This window comes from Melampsora larici-populina, assembly GCF_000204055.1.
Source record: "Melampsora larici-populina 98AG31 unplaced genomic scaffold MELLAscaffold_128, whole genome shotgun sequence".
Taxonomy (NCBI): Eukaryota; Fungi; Basidiomycota; class Pucciniomycetes; order Pucciniales; family Melampsoraceae; genus Melampsora; species Melampsora laricis-populina.
In genome coordinates this window covers 765-19088 of record NW_006768892.1, presented here as the reverse complement: position 1 = coordinate 19088, position 18324 = coordinate 765, and the positions used below count along the sequence as shown (strand labels likewise).

The 18324-nt window shown below is 38.4% G+C and overlaps 3 protein-coding genes across 3 annotated transcripts; 2 read left to right on the top strand and 1 right to left on the bottom strand.

Moving 5' to 3' along the window:
• Positions 1-7012: 7012 nt before the first annotated feature.
• On the top strand, positions 7013-8060 carry MELLADRAFT_114234 (uncharacterized protein; the record flags this gene model as incomplete). The annotated part of the gene is made up of 4 exons (XM_007419102.1): positions 7013-7406; positions 7593-7810; positions 7886-7933; positions 8001-8060. 4 exons carry the CDS (start codon positions 7013-7015, stop codon positions 8058-8060), a joined length of 720 nt encoding a protein of 239 aa, XP_007419164.1.
• Positions 8061-8629: 569 nt separating this feature from the next.
• Positions 8630-9500, top strand: MELLADRAFT_84855 (uncharacterized protein; the record flags this gene model as incomplete). The annotated part of the gene is made up of 5 exons (XM_007419103.1): positions 8630-8638; positions 8697-8798; positions 8870-8988; positions 9056-9406; positions 9494-9500. 5 exons carry the CDS (start codon positions 8630-8632, stop codon positions 9498-9500), a joined length of 588 nt encoding a protein of 195 aa, XP_007419165.1.
• A 4323-nt stretch (positions 9501-13823) lies between these two features.
• MELLADRAFT_114233 (uncharacterized protein) lies at positions 13824-14447 on the bottom strand (the record flags this gene model as incomplete). Its single annotated transcript, XM_007419098.1, has 3 exons — positions 13824-14037; positions 14216-14250; positions 14289-14447. 3 exons carry the CDS (start codon positions 14445-14447, stop codon positions 13824-13826), a joined length of 408 nt encoding a protein of 135 aa, XP_007419160.1.
• Positions 14448-18324: the final 3877 nt, after the last annotated feature.

Here is an 18324-nt window from a genome sequence, read left to right as displayed (position 1 = left end):
AATTTATTTCGAAATGTGATGCAATTTTTTTCGAATTAATACTGATTATTCATCCTTCTTATTCATTATTATTATTATTATTCTTTATTATTATTATTCATTCTTATTATCAATTATTATTATTATTATTCATTCTCATTAATATCAATCTTATTATTCACATAGTTAATGATTTAAGTTTAGATCTCAAAGATCCACGGTGGGGTAAACTTTTTAGAAGTGATAAGGTGGCAAAGCAATACCTTTACTCTGTATCTTTAAATGGTGGATATGGAATATCCGTAACTTCTTCAAAAAATAACCGTGGATGCCATAAAACAATTTATTTTCACTGTCATCGTGGTAATCCTAGAAAAAGCAAAGCTACTCAATGTATTACTTCAACTAAGAAAACGGGATGTCAGTGGAAGGCTGTTATTAAACAAAATAAGAAAACTGGTGATTGGGTTTTAGATCAAGTCAGGAATAGTAGTACTGGACAATTCCTTAATCATTTATCTCACAATCATGAACCTTTTCAATCTCCTAATGAATTTTCAAAAGATAGAAGATTAGATTTAATTCAGATCATGTTGGCTCAAAAATTAAGTAGATCTTCAATCAAACCTCGCCACATTATGACGTCTCTTGACAAAAATCCTGGTTTCAATCCTATCATGAAAGACATTTATAATGCAAGACAGAAATTTTGAGCTCAAGAATTAAATGGAAGGGATCCTATTACCGCTTTGTTAAATTTCTTCATCAAGAATAAATGGAATTATCATGTTCATAACAACGATAACGGAAAATTATTATCTTTATTCTGTGCTCATCCTAACTCAATCAAATTAGCTTTACGATTCCCTCACGTTTACGGAGTAGACGCCACTTATAAAACTAATGATTGTGAATTACCATGTCTTCATTTCGTGGGAACTACTTCAATTAACAAACCTTTCTCTGCGGCTTTTTGTTTTATGATGGACGAAACTCAACCTACTTACGAATGGGCTTTATATCGATTTAAACTTTTATTTGAAGGTTGTGATCCTGAACTTTCACCTAGGTTATTTGCTACTGATAGTGAAAGAGCGTTGATTAACAGTATTCAAATCATTTTTCCTGATGCTGACCATATCCTCTGTCTGTGGCATATCAACAAAAATATTCAAAGTCATATCAAATCTAAATCATCAAAAATCAATGAAAATCATTTTCTTAAATTATGGAATTCCTTTTGTTCTTCTCAAACAAATTTAGATTATCACAACTCAAAAGATCTTATTAAAAATTACTTAATTGAAAATCACGCTCAGGATCTTCTCAACTATATAGAAAAGAAATGGTATTCTCAAGAGCGCAAATTTGTTTCCCTTTTTACAAGTAAACTCAAACATTTTGGAACCGGTACAACTAGTAAAACTGAAGGAACTCATTCTACCATCAAAAAAGATTTAGAAAGTACTAAACATGACTTATATTCAACGGTGAAGCATTTTCAAAACGCACTGGACATTCAATATAATGAAATTATTGGCTCAATCCGTCATCAAAAATCCAAAAAACTCAACAAATTTCATTCTATTTTTGATGATCTTCACGGTAAAATTTCTCAATTTGCTATTAAGAAAGCAAATGATCAACTCAAATTAACTTTAAATTCAGATTCACTTTCACTTCCACCTTGCAACTCGAATTTCACCCCCACTTGGGGTATACCATGTGCTCATCAAATTAGTACGTATTTAGGACTTGTAGAACAACCTATTCCTATTGAAGAGTTTGATCAGCAGTGGCATTTATTTACTGAGTATGCACCTAGAGATCTTCAAGAAATCAGAGCTAAAATTGAATCACATTTAGAAAAGATTAAACTTCAAGATGAAAGTTATTTAGCTAAATTTGAATCAGATTTGAAGAAGTTAATCAGCGGTAGATATGTTTTAATTCCTGTTCAACCTCCTTCTTAATCAGAAAAACCCAAAAATAAAGGAAGACCTAAAGGCGCTAAAAATAAAAAACTCAAGAGGGATCCTTCAAGGTTTGAACACGTTGAAAAAGAAGAAAGGAAGAGGAAAATGAAATGTGGTAACTGTGGAGAATTAGGTCATGATAAATCAAAGTGTGCTGTTAAATACTCAAGTGATGAAGATGATGGATATTCAGAAGAAGAAGAAGATGGTGATGATGTTTCAAATGATTCAGATGATGTTAAAAAATCAATAATTTTAATAAACTCAGAAGATTTAACTGATATAGATCAAACAAATCTTAATGATGTTTCAGATGAAGATTCAGATGATGTAGATGATTCAAAAAGTTCAGCTAGTTCAAAATTTTCAAATGATTTACGTGTTTTTAAATCAAATGATTTAAAATCAGAACAAGAAGAAGCAGAAATGATGAAAGCTTTAACTTATAATGAAGAAATTATTAAAGCTGATTATGATAATGATCAAGAATTTTATCATTTAAATCATTATCAAGATCCTCACAAGATTGAAGAGTATCATAATCAATTATTAGAACTTGTTAGACCTTATGTTACTTCTATTTATGATCCTCCTGGGGATGGACATTGTGGATTTCACGCTATAGCTCATGCTCTTGGTCAACACGAAAAAGGTGCTCAGAAATCTATTAGACAAAAGATGGTTGAAGATCTAGACATACATCATAAAGAATATCTTAAGTTTTATTGGCAGAAGAGTGGTTCTACGAAAGCTAAAAAGTCACTGACCAAGGCTCAAATTCAAGAAAAACAAGAACTGGCAACTGAAAGATACATTCAAGACATATCAGAAAAAATTGAAACTTATACAGATGAACCTGTCAGCAAATATAACTGGTTTGAATCAACCACTATGGGTCCAATTGCAGCAAATGCTTTTTCAAGGCCTGTTGTGATCATGAGTACCACTCATCATCACTGTATGACTTTCTTTCCATTTTCTTCCAAAAAGAATTCAACTAATAAACCTATAGCTCTTGGATTTGTCGCAAATGGTCATTGGGTTTCTATTTCTTTTTCTTCTGATTCTCCTTCACCTTTTCCAAACCCTTCTCTATGGAAAGATCAGCATAAAATTTGGCTTTCAATGGCTGGAAGAAATGCTGCTGGGTGGACAAATGACAGTTTCCTCAAACAATGTTTTGCTTTATGGGAAAGAAAGATGGAGGAAATAGAGAAATTGAAGGAATCAAAAGAAGGAGTTACCACCAGAAGTTCAGGAAGTCATTTACAAACCTTCTATTTCTGAATTATAATAATCTGATCCCCTTCATGTTGAGATGAGAAGATTGTCTTAAACTTCAAATACAATAAAACAACTGCGTTTTTGGTCTTTTCCGTCCTCCGGTTCTCTCATTTCGAGTCCGAAATGCGTTGTCCGTCCTCCGGTGCACTCATTTCGAGGCCAAACTGCGTTTTGGACATCAAACTGGGGCTTCATTACCCTGCTGAGGGGTTATGAAGCTGGATTTGTAGCGCCTACATTTGCACGACTGGATGTAGGCGCTGATTTGGGCTAAAAAAACTATGTAGGCGCTTTGAAATTATGCCTACATGGTTCCTGGGGCATGTAGGCGTAATTTCAAAGCGCCTACTTAGCAGGTGCTCATTTGCCAGCGCCTACATACAGAGGAGGGAATGTAGGCGTTAAAAAAAAGCGCCTACATCCTTTTTTTGGGGATGTAGGCGCTTTTTTTGAGCGCCTACATTGTTTTTTCCATGTAGGCGCTTAAAAAAAGCGCCTACATAGCCCAAATGAAATGTAGGCGCTTTTTTCGTACGCCTACATTCTAAAAATAGAATGTAGGCGTACACAAATGACGCCTACATTCTATTTTCAGAATGTAGGCGTACACAAATGACGCCTACATTGGTTTTTCAGCCTGTAGGCGTCATTTAAAAAAGAAAAAAGCACCTACAGGCTGTATGTAGGCGCTTTTTGGCGGAAAACATCCATGTAGGCGTATTTTGGACAGCGCCTACATGGATTTCATGTGGGCGGCAAATAGCAACGGCCTTTTTTAATTTCCCCTTCCTTGAACAAAAATCTGACTGTGCTTTATGTTTGATATTGTCAGTGAATTGAGTACAGATGGCTTCATGGCCTACAATCATCGGACAAACTCAAAAGTTCTAGTCATGACCTCAGTGCTATGCCATCTAGGTGACTCTCCAATGCACACCGAGGTCAGCAATACAATGAACCCCACAGTGTCACTCACTCCATGTCGGATTTGTCATCTGAAAGTCAATAGCGTGTTGGAAAAAAGATCAAAACAATATATTAACAATTTTATTGGAGTTGATGAAAATGGAAACAAAGTAAGAATCTTAATTTGTAGACGTTGAGAAGAGATATTTGGAAGATATAACTTGATCACTCCATCTTTTTCAGATGTCTCTACCTCCGCGAATCTGGTCAGAAACCAAACGTCTTACCAAATAGCTCTGGGAATTGGCGCAACTCCCAGGAACAATTGGGTCATTTGACACTCGATCGGCCGAAGTAGGTGTGAAAGACACTCTCAGCACGCCATTTGTCAAGAAGGTCCAAGATTTCCATCGAAATCTGTTACTTTCAAAAGACGATGTTGCCCAGCTGTGCCGTGAGATCAATGATCAGTTTGGACAACGCCTTTACAATCCTTTTCTGCGGTTAAAAGGTGAGTGAAGGCAATCATCTTTGATTTTCTACTCAACTTCACTTTTTTAAAAATGGCACTGACTTTGTTGTGTTGGTATGGAGCAGGTTTTGACGGCCATCAAGACACTCCTGTCGAAGTTCTTCATGTTATGCTATTGGGAATAGCAAAATATCTCCTCAGACACCAAATGCAAAGCTCGTCGGCAATTGAAAAAGAAGGAATATGGGGTCGGTGGAGATCATTCAAGATGACAGGCTTGAAGATTCCAGCGATTCAACCTAAAACAATGATCAATCACTTTCTCAGCTTAACTGGAAAGGATTTTCGTACGGTTCTTCAATCAGCACCATTCATTTTCTTTGAATGTGCCATACCGGATCAGGAACGGGCCGCTTGGAAGGCTCTGTCTTACCTTTCTCCTTACCTATTTCAGACCGAAATCACTGACATGGACCAGTACATAATTCAAGTTAGCCTTCACGTGCAAAGATTCCTTCGAGCAATTGTACGACTTTCAGCCCAATGGTTCAATAAACCAAAATTTCATATGCTCACCCACCTCTGCAACGCAATTGAAAGATTTGGACCGGCATGTCTCTTTGCCACCGAAAGCTTTGAAAGTTACAATGGCAACACGCGAAACTCTTCGATTCATTCAAATCACTTGAGCCCCGGTAAAGATATTGCAAATTCGATGAATAACCACCGGCTTATAAGATCTATTTCAGCTTCTTTGCTCAACTATGATGCCAAGCAGAAGACATACATACAAGCAAGCTCAAATGTATCCGATATATTCAAAAACAATCGCTTGTTCCAGAAGGCATTGGGCTACAATTCCCAATGGAATAAACCAGGCGAGGCACAGAGAGGAAGTGAGTCAAATTGGTTTATCATTTCTCAAAACCCTCTGACATTTTTTGTTTCTATGTTAGAAATCTGTAATACACAGCCACCCAGACCCGAAAGCCACATTCCAAAATCAATTAGGGACGCTTACACTTCCAAGTCGTGGAAGTCATGAGAAAGTTTCACTTTCCAAGATGAACAAACTGTGAAGGATGGCAACTTTTTATTGGTATGTTGTACTGTACTGAACTTCGTATCATCAATTACTGATTGATTGTTATTTTTTCCAGGTAACTCTTCGCACCGAAAAATTCATAGGCAGGATCAGGAAAGTGTGGGGTTTGAGTGGTTCAGGTCCTCAACAGTGCAGATTTGAATTATCCAAGTGTAAATTAGCCGACGCGAGTGTGTTCTATGGCATGCGCAAAATCGAATCAACCACTCAGTGTGTGTGGGTCAGCCCTGCAGTGAGTACACCTTTTTCCATCGCATTAGGCAGCGTGGTTTTTTTACTGACATTGTTTTCTCAAAGGACATTGAGGGTGTCCTTAACATCCAACAAAACTGCCACAAAAGTGGATGTACAGTCGAAAAAACCCATCAAGTATTGATTGAGAGACGTATCTCAAACAGCCGAGAACCTATGGTGGTTCATAAAGACACAAGGTTCTTTGTACTCAACTCTGCTTTATTTTATTTGGCAGAGTTGCATCGTGAATGGGCTCATCTTACTTTCCTGCCAGTCCGTCCGGCTGATTGGAAACTAGCAGTTGCGGAAGGAATTCAGCACTGGGAAGCGTCTTTGAAAGAAAAACAAGCCAAGAAGGATAAACAGTCTCAGAACCTTAAGGAGATTCTTGGCACAACAAGAAGAAAGCCCATCAAGCAAAAAGAGAAAAGGCAAAGGCCGTGCAGCAGATCAAACTCTTTCAACACAAGATTGATTGCTGGATGAGGGGTCATCGGACTCTGAAACATAAATCAATGTATCAACAAATAATAGTAATTTATTATTCATCCACACGTTTCTTTCTCCAATGATCAATTCTCTGTTTAAATTTCATTTCTGCCCTCTGTAAAACATTGTACATTTAAATTTGAATGCATACTTTGATGTTTAAGTTAGAGATTATATACAAGATGATTGAGAGGTTAAAATTACTCAATCGGAGATGCGGAGCTTCCCATTCCTAAATGAAGCTTTGCATTTCGCGAAATGCGGAGCTTTCCAATACTTACAAATGAAGCTTCGCATTTCGCAAAATGCGAAGCTTTCCAATACTTACAAATGAAGCTTTGCATCAACTTCCTTTGCCTTTGCTGCTGTGAATCATTCTGAGTATCGACTCTCAAGACCAAGAAATCTGAGTTCAAAGTTGATAACCTGTCACAGGCCTCAGACAACTTGTCACAAAACTTTCACAGGTCCGATTGAAGACTGAAACATTTATCACTTGGAACTCCACATCTCAACCGTCTTCTTCACTCTTCATCGATCTTCCAACCCTTTACGCCCAACCCAACAATGTCACAACAAGCACGGTATCAGCCTTATTCAAGGCCTTCAACTCAATCACAAATCTCGATCAAAGGTGCAGCTGCCCAGCGACGCAGTTTACACGAACGTTCTGCCCCAGCTCCAAAATCAAAAACTCCTGCTCTTCCAGCTCAAGCTTCAAAGTCAAAATCAAAAACTCCTGCTCTTCCAGCTCAAGCTTCAAAGTCGAAAGCAAACCTTCCGGCTCTTCCAGCTCAAGCTTCGAAGTCAAAAGCATACCTTCCGGCTCTTCCAACTCCAAAACCAAAATCCACCAAATCAATTCTTCCGACTCGCATAGATAGTTCTTTACCTTCCAGCGAGACTGAACTATTCAGACAAGATGACTTGACTCTGTTCAATCACTCTGACCACAATTTTGGTACGTTTCACATTATCTGATTGCTTCATTTTCTTCTTTTTTGTTTCATATACTCAGCCAGTTGTTTCAACAATGACCTATCAAAGAAGAACAAGGTAATAAAAACAGTGGTGGAATTGTTGAAGGTGAGTCATTCCATCCGTCTTATGTTACCTTCACCATCCTGATCCTAATTTTTGAAAATAGACGAAGGTAATAACGGTGGCGGGGATTCTGAAAGTGAACCAGGAGGCCAGACAGCCGCGGACCTCGCTATCCAAGCCATTCGGACCCATGCCAACGAAATCACTGCCGAGAGCCAAGCGACACACATGAATCGCGCCAAAGTGGGTACTTACAATCGAGTTGCCACCCGTGTTGGCCTTGACACAGAGCACCGTTTCATTGGTCGCACACTCTGCAATGTCAGTGTCATCTCTATAATTATCCTTTTCATCACTCTCTTCCATTATCAATCTGACTATCAATTTCTGCTGTAGGTTGGATCTACTGAGGAGCAGTTCATGACCATGATGGCAAACGTTCTGGTTGAACGTCAAGAGAACGAAGTGTCCCGTTTGGAGATGAGGAGTCAATTGTCAGAAATCCAATCAGAGCTCGCCAAAATTTCATCTGGGGCTATTGGTTGGAAAGAAAGCAAAGAGCTCAAAGTAAGTAGTTTCAATATTCAACTCTGCATCGTGAAAATCATCACGTAATTCTCCCTTGTTCCTGTGTTCAGAAATGTTTGCGCGTCTGGGCCACAAAGTGCATTCTCAAAGGCGATATTCAGGCGTACACAGCAACCAACAACAAAACAGGCACCAAAGAGCTCCTCCCTCACTCTCTGTACGCAAGAGTCATGGTGAGTCTTGTAATCTTTTATCATGAGATTAAAATATGAACAATGATGCAATGGTTTATTCAGACCGAGATAATGTAAACTCGCACCGCGTGGAAGAAAAAGATGTTGCCACCTCGCTATGGAAAGGATCCGAACCCAGCAGCGTCGAGTCTTTTCCACCAGGTCATCAAGACAGTGTTGAAGGAGGTCTGAAAAGACCATACAGGCACGGTAATATATTTTATATTAATATACTTTGTCTTTCATCTTTCAATGGGCTGACTATTGTCTTTTAACGGGCTGAACACTTCAATCAAAATTGCAGCTCCTGACCAATGTTCGGCTTCCGGATTGATCTGTTGTTACAGGTGATGGCACTGTACCGAGCATCTATGAGATTATGGTTAAGGTGAGTCTCCTTTGAACTCACTCTTTTGCTTTTTTCATTCTAACCAAGTTTGAATTAGCTCTACCAAAAAGAGCATGGTTATGTTGGAGGCAGTGTAATCTCTCCAAAAAAGATCATGTCCGACATTGGGCATCTTCAAGTTGGTCGCCATGCATGGATAGTATGTAGTTTCCTTTGTTCATCTCGTTGTACAATCAATCTCACTGACTGGCTGCATTCAATGACATCCAGAGGATACAATTCATACATTGGGGCTTAAACCGTCCGACATACAAGACCAAGACTTTGTGGAACGTGGTGGACCAGACTCTGGAGCACTTGCGCAGTGAATCCTCAAGGTATCGTTATGCGTAGGCTCGTTTCTCTTTGTTTCCATATTCCTTGCATTAATCGCAACTGACTTAATCTTGTAATCAGATTCTATGTGCTGGTCTTACAAACTGACCTATTTATGAACGGAAAGAGGACATTCGAAGAATTGAAAGCAATGACCAAGTTTACATTACCTACAGAGCAAGAGATTCAAGATACTATAGCAGGCCTCGATGATTCCTTTGGAGACGAGGCAGCAGGACCTGATGAAGAACTATACGAGGCAGAGGAATTAGGAGCAGAGGTGGTGAATGGACAAGATGAGGAAGAAGATGAGGAAGAAGAGGTAGAAGATGAGGAAGAAGATGAGGAAGAAGAGGTAGATGAGGAAGAAGAGGTAGATGATGAAGAAGATGAAGAAGATGAAGAAGAGGTAGAAGAAGAAGAAGATGAAGAGTAAGTACTGAGGTGATTGATGTAGATGGTTTTCTTTGTCTTATCTTATAGACTACTTTCTTGATCATTTTTTTGATCAATTGTGAGTTTGTAAGTCCTGCCTTGAAGGCTCAAGTTGATATTTTTGTCTATATCATTGTATTGGTTTTGTTATTTTATATATACATTTTTATGTATTTGTTTTGTTATTGTTTATTTTGTATTTTGATAATAAAAGTGCTAAGCGCTTATTAGGATGTGTTCATTGAATTGTGCCACTGTTGATGTGAACCTAGAACAGAGTTTCAAAAAACGCTGTCTGCTATGCGGCACATTATGTGCCACTAAAGAGAGGGACCTCACTGGGTTTTCACCGGTTTATGGTGAAGTTCCCACTGGTGTAAATAGCGCAGTGTTAACTCCGGTTGTACGACCCCGAGATTTTCACGAATCATGCCTGCAAATGTTTGCGGTTTTTTCACTGCGCAGTGTCACCAGGGAAAACCCCGTTTGGGGGGGTTCGTGGTGTAGAAGTCGTCATATGTTAGTCAAGACTTCTTCTTTCAAATGTTTCTTTAAAAAATTTCCTTTTATCGTTTCACCAGCCAAGAAGACAGGGGATACTCTTTCTCTTCCTTGGACCGACTCAGTTGCACTTGAAGAACCAGTATTACCGTATCATATGGTAACACGATCAAAATTATCTAAACCTATTTCATCAATTGATATTGTACCTTCTCCTTCTTCCTCGTCAAATAAATCACCAGTAGAACCTTCAAGTCCAGTTGATCTTGTTCCTATTCAACAATCTCCTCCAAATAGTCCTATAGATCAAACCCCAGATCCTCCTCGCGATCTTCCTGTGAAACATGTTCCACAACCAATTTTACCAAGACGTAGTTCACGTGTTTCCAAGGCTCCTGATTGTTTCAAGCCATCAGCTTTTGTACTTGATACTTCTTCTCCAGAACCAGAGTCTTATGGAAAAGCTGTCAACAGTGAAGAAGCACTTCAATGGGAAACGGCTTCTAAGACTGAAATTAGTACTCTGCAGAAGTTAGGTACTTGGAAGCTGGTACCAAGACCTTTAAATAGCAAAGTTCTACAATCTATGTGGGTTTTCAAACGAAAACTTTTACCTAATGGCCAAATCAATAAATACAAAGGCAGATTGGTAGTGTTAGGTAGTGGACAAATCCCAGGAGTTGATTTTAATGATGTGTTTTCGCCTGCCTCTAGACAAGAATCAAACAGAGTCGCTTTAACTGTAGCAGGTGTTAAAGGATGGAAAGTTAAAGGTTTTGATATTACAGCAGCATTTTTACATGGAAATTGTTTGGAAAAGGATGTGTTTATGGAACAACCTGAAGGTTTCAAAGACGAAGATTTTCCCAATCATGTTTGTCACCCTATTCTTCCTTTATATGGCTTACATCAATCGGCAAGAAATTGGAATTGCAAGTTTACAGCATCATTAATTGAGATGGGTTTAAAACAATTGTCTCACGATCCAACTTTATTCTTTAAACTTGTCAATAATACCCTTGTAGGACTAATCACCATTCATATTGATGACATATTGGTCACTGGTGATGATCAATTTCTGTCTTCAATTTCTTCATCTCTTCATTCAAAATTTCCTATATCTGCTGAGACCAACTTAGAACATCATCTATCAATTTCTATCAAAAGATCTAAGGATCTTCGTTATTTCACTCTTCAACAAACTGCCTACGTTGAAAAGATTACTCAGCAATTTTTTACAACCGGGCCAACTCACGTTCCTACACCTTATGTACCAAATTTCGGATCTTTGATTCCAGCCATCAACAATTCTACATCAAACTCAAGATACGGATCCATCATTGGTGCTTTGTTATGGCTAGCTCAATGTACTCGTCCCGGCATTTCCTTCGCTGTAAATCGTCTGTCTCAGTTTTTGAAGAACAATGAGGATCATTGGAATGCTGCTTTAAGGGTTTTAGCTTATTCTTATCATACTCGGTATTTAGGATTGACGTTAGGTGGTTATGATAATGTTTTGCAAGGCTTCACGGATTCAGACTGGGCAGAAAATTTATATGATTGCTCTTCAACTTCTGGTTATCTTTTTAGGCTAGGAAACGGACTCATTTCATGGAAATCAAGAAAACAAAAGACCACCGCTTTGTCTAGTACAGAAGCAGAGTATATGGCCCTTAGTGATGCAGGGAGAGAGGCCATGTGGCTGAGACAGTTACTTCAAGAAATACGGTTCATTGACAACTCACCAACAGTCATACATTATGACAACACCGGTTCGGCGGCTTTAGCAAACAATCCTATCCATCATTCTCGAAGCAAACATGTAGATCTTTGTTACCATTTCATTCGTCAACTTATTAAAGATAAAAATGTGGTTCTAAAACAAGTTAATACATCCTTTCAACTAGCTGATTTTTTAACTAAAGCCCTTTCCAAGCCCACTTTCATAAATTTACGTGATCAATTAAGAGTTAAGGATGTATCTAAGGGAGCTTCATCTTAGACTTTTTCAGCATGGGGGGGGTGTTGGATTAATCTCGTGCCTCAAAAGTCTTAATTCACCTTTAATGTATTCTTCATAACAATGTTTTGTTTTTCATTTTTCTTTCACAAAATCCACTATGTTACATCATACGTCTCAATGCGGAATAATATGTCATTAAGTATATGATGTCACTAATTTGTAAATTTCTCTTTTCATATTTTCTTTATAACCTGATCCCAAAGCCTCAGTTGGATGATTTCTCTTTTTCCTCATCTGACTGTGTCTTTTCAACAAAATCTTATTATAAGATTTTTCGTGTTAGATTTCTCTTTATCCTATACTAAGATTTTTGCTTTGTTGTTTGGATCCAGTCCAACAGATAATGATAAGGCTAAGCCTAAGCCAAAGGGGCGGCAAAATAAATAGCTGAACATGTTGTGCTGATACACGTCTTGATAATTTCTAAATCTTGTACTTGTGCATAAAAAGACTTGCGTATTTTTATTGATATTTTTTTTACGAAAGGATGCCTATGATTGCAAAGGTAAGCCCGGGAGCCGTCAAGTTCATTTTTCCATCTTGTTGTTGTTTGTGTGTTGAGACTGTATGTATGGTGGCCCAAAGAAATACAAATTGGCCAATTAAGTGGTGGAATTCCTTGTGCCAGACGGGTTAACGTGAGAATACATGAACAAGGACATCTGAGGGACTTGAGAATTTTTTTTCCTAAGTCTTGAGTTGTTTGCACTCGTCAAGTGAGGTGCAAAATTGCACCTGAGGGGTAGCCATTTGAAATTTTGCACTCTTCACATTTACACTCCATATTGAGTGTAAATGCAAAGAGTGCCAAAGTGGAGATTTGCCTATCAAAATATAATTTTGCACTCGTTTTTTTTGCCCTCAATCTTGTATGTAAAAGTTGGGGGGCAAAATTGTAAGTTTCCCCCGATTTTATACAATTTTACACTCCATATTTTACACATGTTTTTTTACACTTCAAAAAATTGGCCGGATGGAGTGTAAAATTGCATTTCACCCCCCTACAGATGCATTTTTACACACAACCCAATTTACACTCAATATTGAGTGCAAATTGTTGAGTGTAAAAATCTCTTAACCCATTAATAAACTGTTCTTGAAATCAAAAAGTGTCATGGGGGGGCGAGAACAGCATATTTGCATGTCCTTCATTGACTTTGGAGGCATTTTGTGTCCCAAAGACACTCTGACAACACGGAAAAGTGTGTGTTGCATACATCACAAACATGAACTTGGTAAAATCTGAGACCATTTTCAACCCAAAAATGATCAAAACCAATTGAAGATCATGCAAATACACTGATTGGGCTCGCCCACACTGACACTTATGGATTTAGCGTTGAGTTTACTAATGAACTTTTTTGAAATTTCCACATCTTCACGTCCATTTGACCACTCAAAGTTTGAAAACCTCGATTTTGACTCCCACTCCAGTGTAAAAGTTAACTAAACACTGCGAAGATAATGAAAAAGACTTGTTTAGGCCCCCCCAGTGACACTTTTAGATTTCGAGGGGACTTTACTAACCCAATTTCGTAATAAAGTGACACCTTTGCCTTCATTTCTCGATCTAATTTCAAAATTAGTCATTTTGAATCCTCCTATCTACCAAACAAAAAAACTTTGCCTCAGTATATCAGTAAGTGTGAAGGCCTTCTATGTAGTCAGAAGGCCTTTGGCAAACATTCAGGAAGTAAAAAAATCATCATGTATGATTTTTTTAGGCAAAGGTTTGTTTTACCAAACATAGTCCAAGATAGGATTTAGCAAAGAAAAGAATAACATAAATTATATTTCATGTGATAAATATAAGAAAACATTCATACAAAAACAATCATAGAAGTAAACGTTTAACAACATATGTAATTACAAAAAATCATTGAACAACACTCATCCATCATCTTCATTCCGGCCTTCAACATTCATCAAATTTTGGATCATACCTTCATCGATAATATCTTTCCAATCTTCTTCATTGATATCAGACAGCGCGTATTCCTCTTCCATGGCTGGTGGGAGATCATCAACACCCAATTGGTCGAGTCTTTCAAGCAAGTTTTTTTCCATGATCTGAGGCATGAGATGCTGATAGTTGCCCAATATCCTTGAGGCAAAACCATTTACCTCCAGCTGGTTCATCTTGAAAATTTGCGCCTTCCATTTCACCATCAGATCCTCATTGCCTATAACCTGATGTGCCGTCTTCATGAGGACCTCCATAACTTTCCAATCCCATCTGACTTGCAACGTGATAATCCTGATCAACTCAGTGTGAAGCATACCTCAGACAATAACCACCTTGGCACATAAGGAACACCTGGAAAGAATATCGTGTTGGAGAAAAGGTTCAATAACTTCCATGACGTCGACATCATGACCATTGAGTGACTCAAGCATGGTCCAAAGTTGTTGATGTAGCGTTGTCGCCCAACGCATGGCTCTTTGAACTTCCCAACCCACCCTGCGAAGTTCTTCATGTCCTTGCCGCACTCGAGCTAAAGCGCGCATGCCCATCTGAGTATTGTGATCGACTGCCGACGGTTTGTTTGAATGTGTGAAAACACCATCATTCCAAAAGGGATCATTGGGCTCAAGTTCTAATCATAAAACTAAAGGCACAACCATGTTTCTCGGCTAAACTGGATTAAACCCCTAAGCCTTAAAAATTAAGCTTAACTATATGTATACATACTCCAATCTCCTCAGCCTCCTCCACACCACTTCTGACCCTCTTCAAACACCTTTGATCCCAATATCAGCTTGCCACCTTCAACTTCTGCCTCACCAGCTTTTGGTTCCTGAATATGTCTCCTGTCTCCTCTTTCATTGCCACATGATTTCATCAATAAGACAACAAATTTGGTGATTTACAATATCAAGGTATGCGTACAAGTCCATCTTTGATCAAAAGCACACAAGTCTTCTTTTCACAGGATAGATGTTGATGATGCTTCAGATTTATTGTAGAAAGGACTCAGGCCAAAGGTATGTGATCTTTCATCTCAGTTGCTTGTGGATCAAACAAACCGTACAAGTTCTTTGAAGTCCACTACGAAGGACGTTTAGGTTCAGGTGCCTTTTAACCATTGGTAGCCTTTGTTGGTAAAGGTATGATCTTTGGTAAGCAAATCTTATCATTCTCTATCACACTGCAAAGATAATATATTTTTCCATGGTGAAAAATCATTGCATTTATTTTAAAATGATTGACAAAAAAATTGTTTCCAAAATTTAGGGCCCAGTTTTAGCCCAAAATTCTTGGAAAACGGATTGCAGAGAGATACAATGCTGTTTGTCCTTGAACTTTTTTTTAACTTGCTTAGAGTGTTTTACTCAGAAGTAACTCAGCAAGCAATTCCTGCTACTTTTTCTGGTTTTTGGAAGCTCACAGCAGTTCAAAAAATCCGGAAAAATCAGAACAGATCAAAAATGCCCTTTGTGATGTCTGGTGATTTTTTCATATTTTTTGGTGCCTTTGTCTTGGATATATGCAAGGTATAACACCAAAAGTTGTTCTCTGTTTGCCAAATAAATTGTACATGTATTTTGGGTCACCAATGTATCAAATGTGGACGGATTATCCTGAATTTTTTTCCACATAATGGCACATCCTTTGTTGTGTTGCAAAATTTTTTCTGGGTGATTTTGGAGCCTTGTACATATGTCAGCATAACATATATAGTTGTAACAATACACATGTGGTGGTATACATACTGAGCCAGCAAGATCCCGAAAAAAACGTTCAACAAAGGGAATGCTGTCCTTCACTTATGATTTTTTTTCTGGCTTGGTCTTGTTAATTTTGGAGGCTTAAATGAGTGCGCAAGTTCTGCATTTCTGTCTATCTTGCCGAAAAATCTGGGAAATTAACAGACGGAGTGCTAGAATTTTTCTGTATCCGCCAAAATCTCCCACCGGAAAGAAATTCACACAATTTTACTTACCTGATTTTTTCAGATTTTTTGGACCAATATGGAGCATGCCATTTCAATTGCTGGTTTCAATCATTTTTCACCATGGAAAAATATATTATCTTTGCAGTGTCAATATTAATCCATGATAGAATCTAACGTCAATTTACATTTCAAAAGACTCTAGAGTTATGCCCCTTGGGCCAGGTGCCGGTGCAAAATTGATGAGAGCCAATATGGGTGGAGCTGCATATGAAAACCAAGCTGTATCAAGCTTGCGTGGTGTTTTGGTTGTTCAGGTTTACTTCGACTCGATTGCAGTGAGCTTTGATTTCACCTTCCCCTGAACTTCCTGCAATCACATTTGAACTAACTCCAATTCATTTGTATGCATAGATAGATATCCTTGTATCAATCAACACGGACACAACAAGCTTTAGCTCTTTGATCCCTACTCAAGAACATAGTCATTGAATCCTAGCGGTTGATTTCTTCTGTCCCACTTCTGCTGCATTTAATCACTATCAAGTCTTTGCTCTCAATAATAAAGGCTCAGATGAAGGTCTCTATGATTATCCATCATTCAGTGGACTAAAGCGAATAACGTCAAATGGTCAATTCTATTAGTTGACCGGAAATGATCTCTCATCGCGGCTTCAAGAGGTTTAGTACATGTCCATTGATTCAACTCTCAAGGTGCTCCATTCAGCTGAATGAGCTGATGCATCTTCAAAAACACCTCAACACTCAAAGATTAGCAGTGAGTATATCTCAATTAATACCTCTTGAGTTTTGATCTGCATATCGACTAATCTCTCATGTGGTTTGCTGGTCGGTTCTGATTGAATCATCTCAACTTGTTCTTCAATCTTTCCATAATTCTCTTCAAGATAAACGATTCCTTGATCAATAGTTTTGACATGAATCTCTTCTGAAACTTTTGCTCCTAAAATCATTTTGGCCTTTTCCAAAACCACTTGTGTACCCGTCGCCAATTTAGCTCCTAACTTGATGGCTTCTAATGCTGTACTTTTTGTAAACGATTGACTTGCTTTTGGAAACCCTTGTGAGATTCATTCATCTTTACGTTTGATATCTTCAATCGGTAATAAAATTAGGCCGTTGCTATTTGCAGCCCACATGAAATCCATGTAGGTGCTGTCCAAAATACGCCTACATGGATGTTTTCCACCAAAAAGCGCCTACATACAGCCTGTAGGCGCTTTTTTCTCTTTTGAATGACACCTACAGGCTGAAAAACCAATGTAGGCGTCATCTGTGTACGCCTACATTCTAAAAAAAAAATGTAGGCGTTCAAAAAAAGCGCCTACATTTTATTTGGGGTATGTAGGCGCTATCGCTATTTTCACGCGCCTACATTCCCTTCTCTGTATGTAGGCGCTGCCAAATGAGCACCCGCCAAGTAGGCGCTTTGAAATTACGCCTACATGCCCTAGTAACCATGTAGGCGTAATTTCCAAAAAGGGCCTACAATTTTTTCAGCCCAAATCAGCGCCCACATCCAGTCTTGCAAATGTAGGCGCTACAAATACGGCTTCATAAGCTGTCAGCCGGGTAATGAAGCCCCATTTTGATGTCAAAAACGCAGATTGGACTGATAATGAGAGGACCGGAGGACGGAAAAAGCAGTTTGGACTCGAAATGAGTGCACCGGAGGACGGAAAAATCATGTTATGTGATTGTATTGGAAGGTTAATACAATCTTCTCATCTCAACATGAAGGGTATCAGATTATTATAATTCAGAAATAGAAGGTTTGTAAATAACTTCCTCATATATATCAATCAAATTTGACCAAAAAAACGCATTCTGAAATTATTACGCAAAAAAAGAAATACACACAAAAAAAGAAATACAAATTAATCAATAACAACCGTCTTTTAGAACTTCTGGTGGTAACTCCTTCTTTTAATTCCTTCAATTTCTCTATTTCCTCCATCTTGAAGTGTACGTACGTGAAGTTTGACCAAACTTCCACGTACACACACGTGTAGGCGCGTTCCCACGCGTCTGAATAGCTGTAGGCGCTCAGAAATGATGCCTACATTGCTGTATTAGGAATGTGGGCGCTTTTTTCCCACACCTTCCATATCTTGGAGGCTCACATTTCTATTTGTGGGGTCAAGTATTTGTAACCACACTCTTATTTTATTTTATTGTATTTCTAAATGTTGTCATCTACTGTCTAAGTTATTCTAAACATGAGCTACCTAATCAGAAGACTTCTTAAGTCATAAGACTCATATGCATCTGAGTCTTACCACGTGTTTGGAGGGGGGCCCGGGGACCGGTGGTGTTCCGATGGGGTAGGCTCTCTGCGCGGCAGGGTGCAGGGGTGGGAGGGAGGAAAAGAAAAATTTTCTAGAAATGTGAAGCCTCTTATTACCTTGCTGATGCTTTCTGTTGAGCTCAGCTATTGTTGAGGAATGGAGGAAAAAGTTGTAAGATATTACAATTGT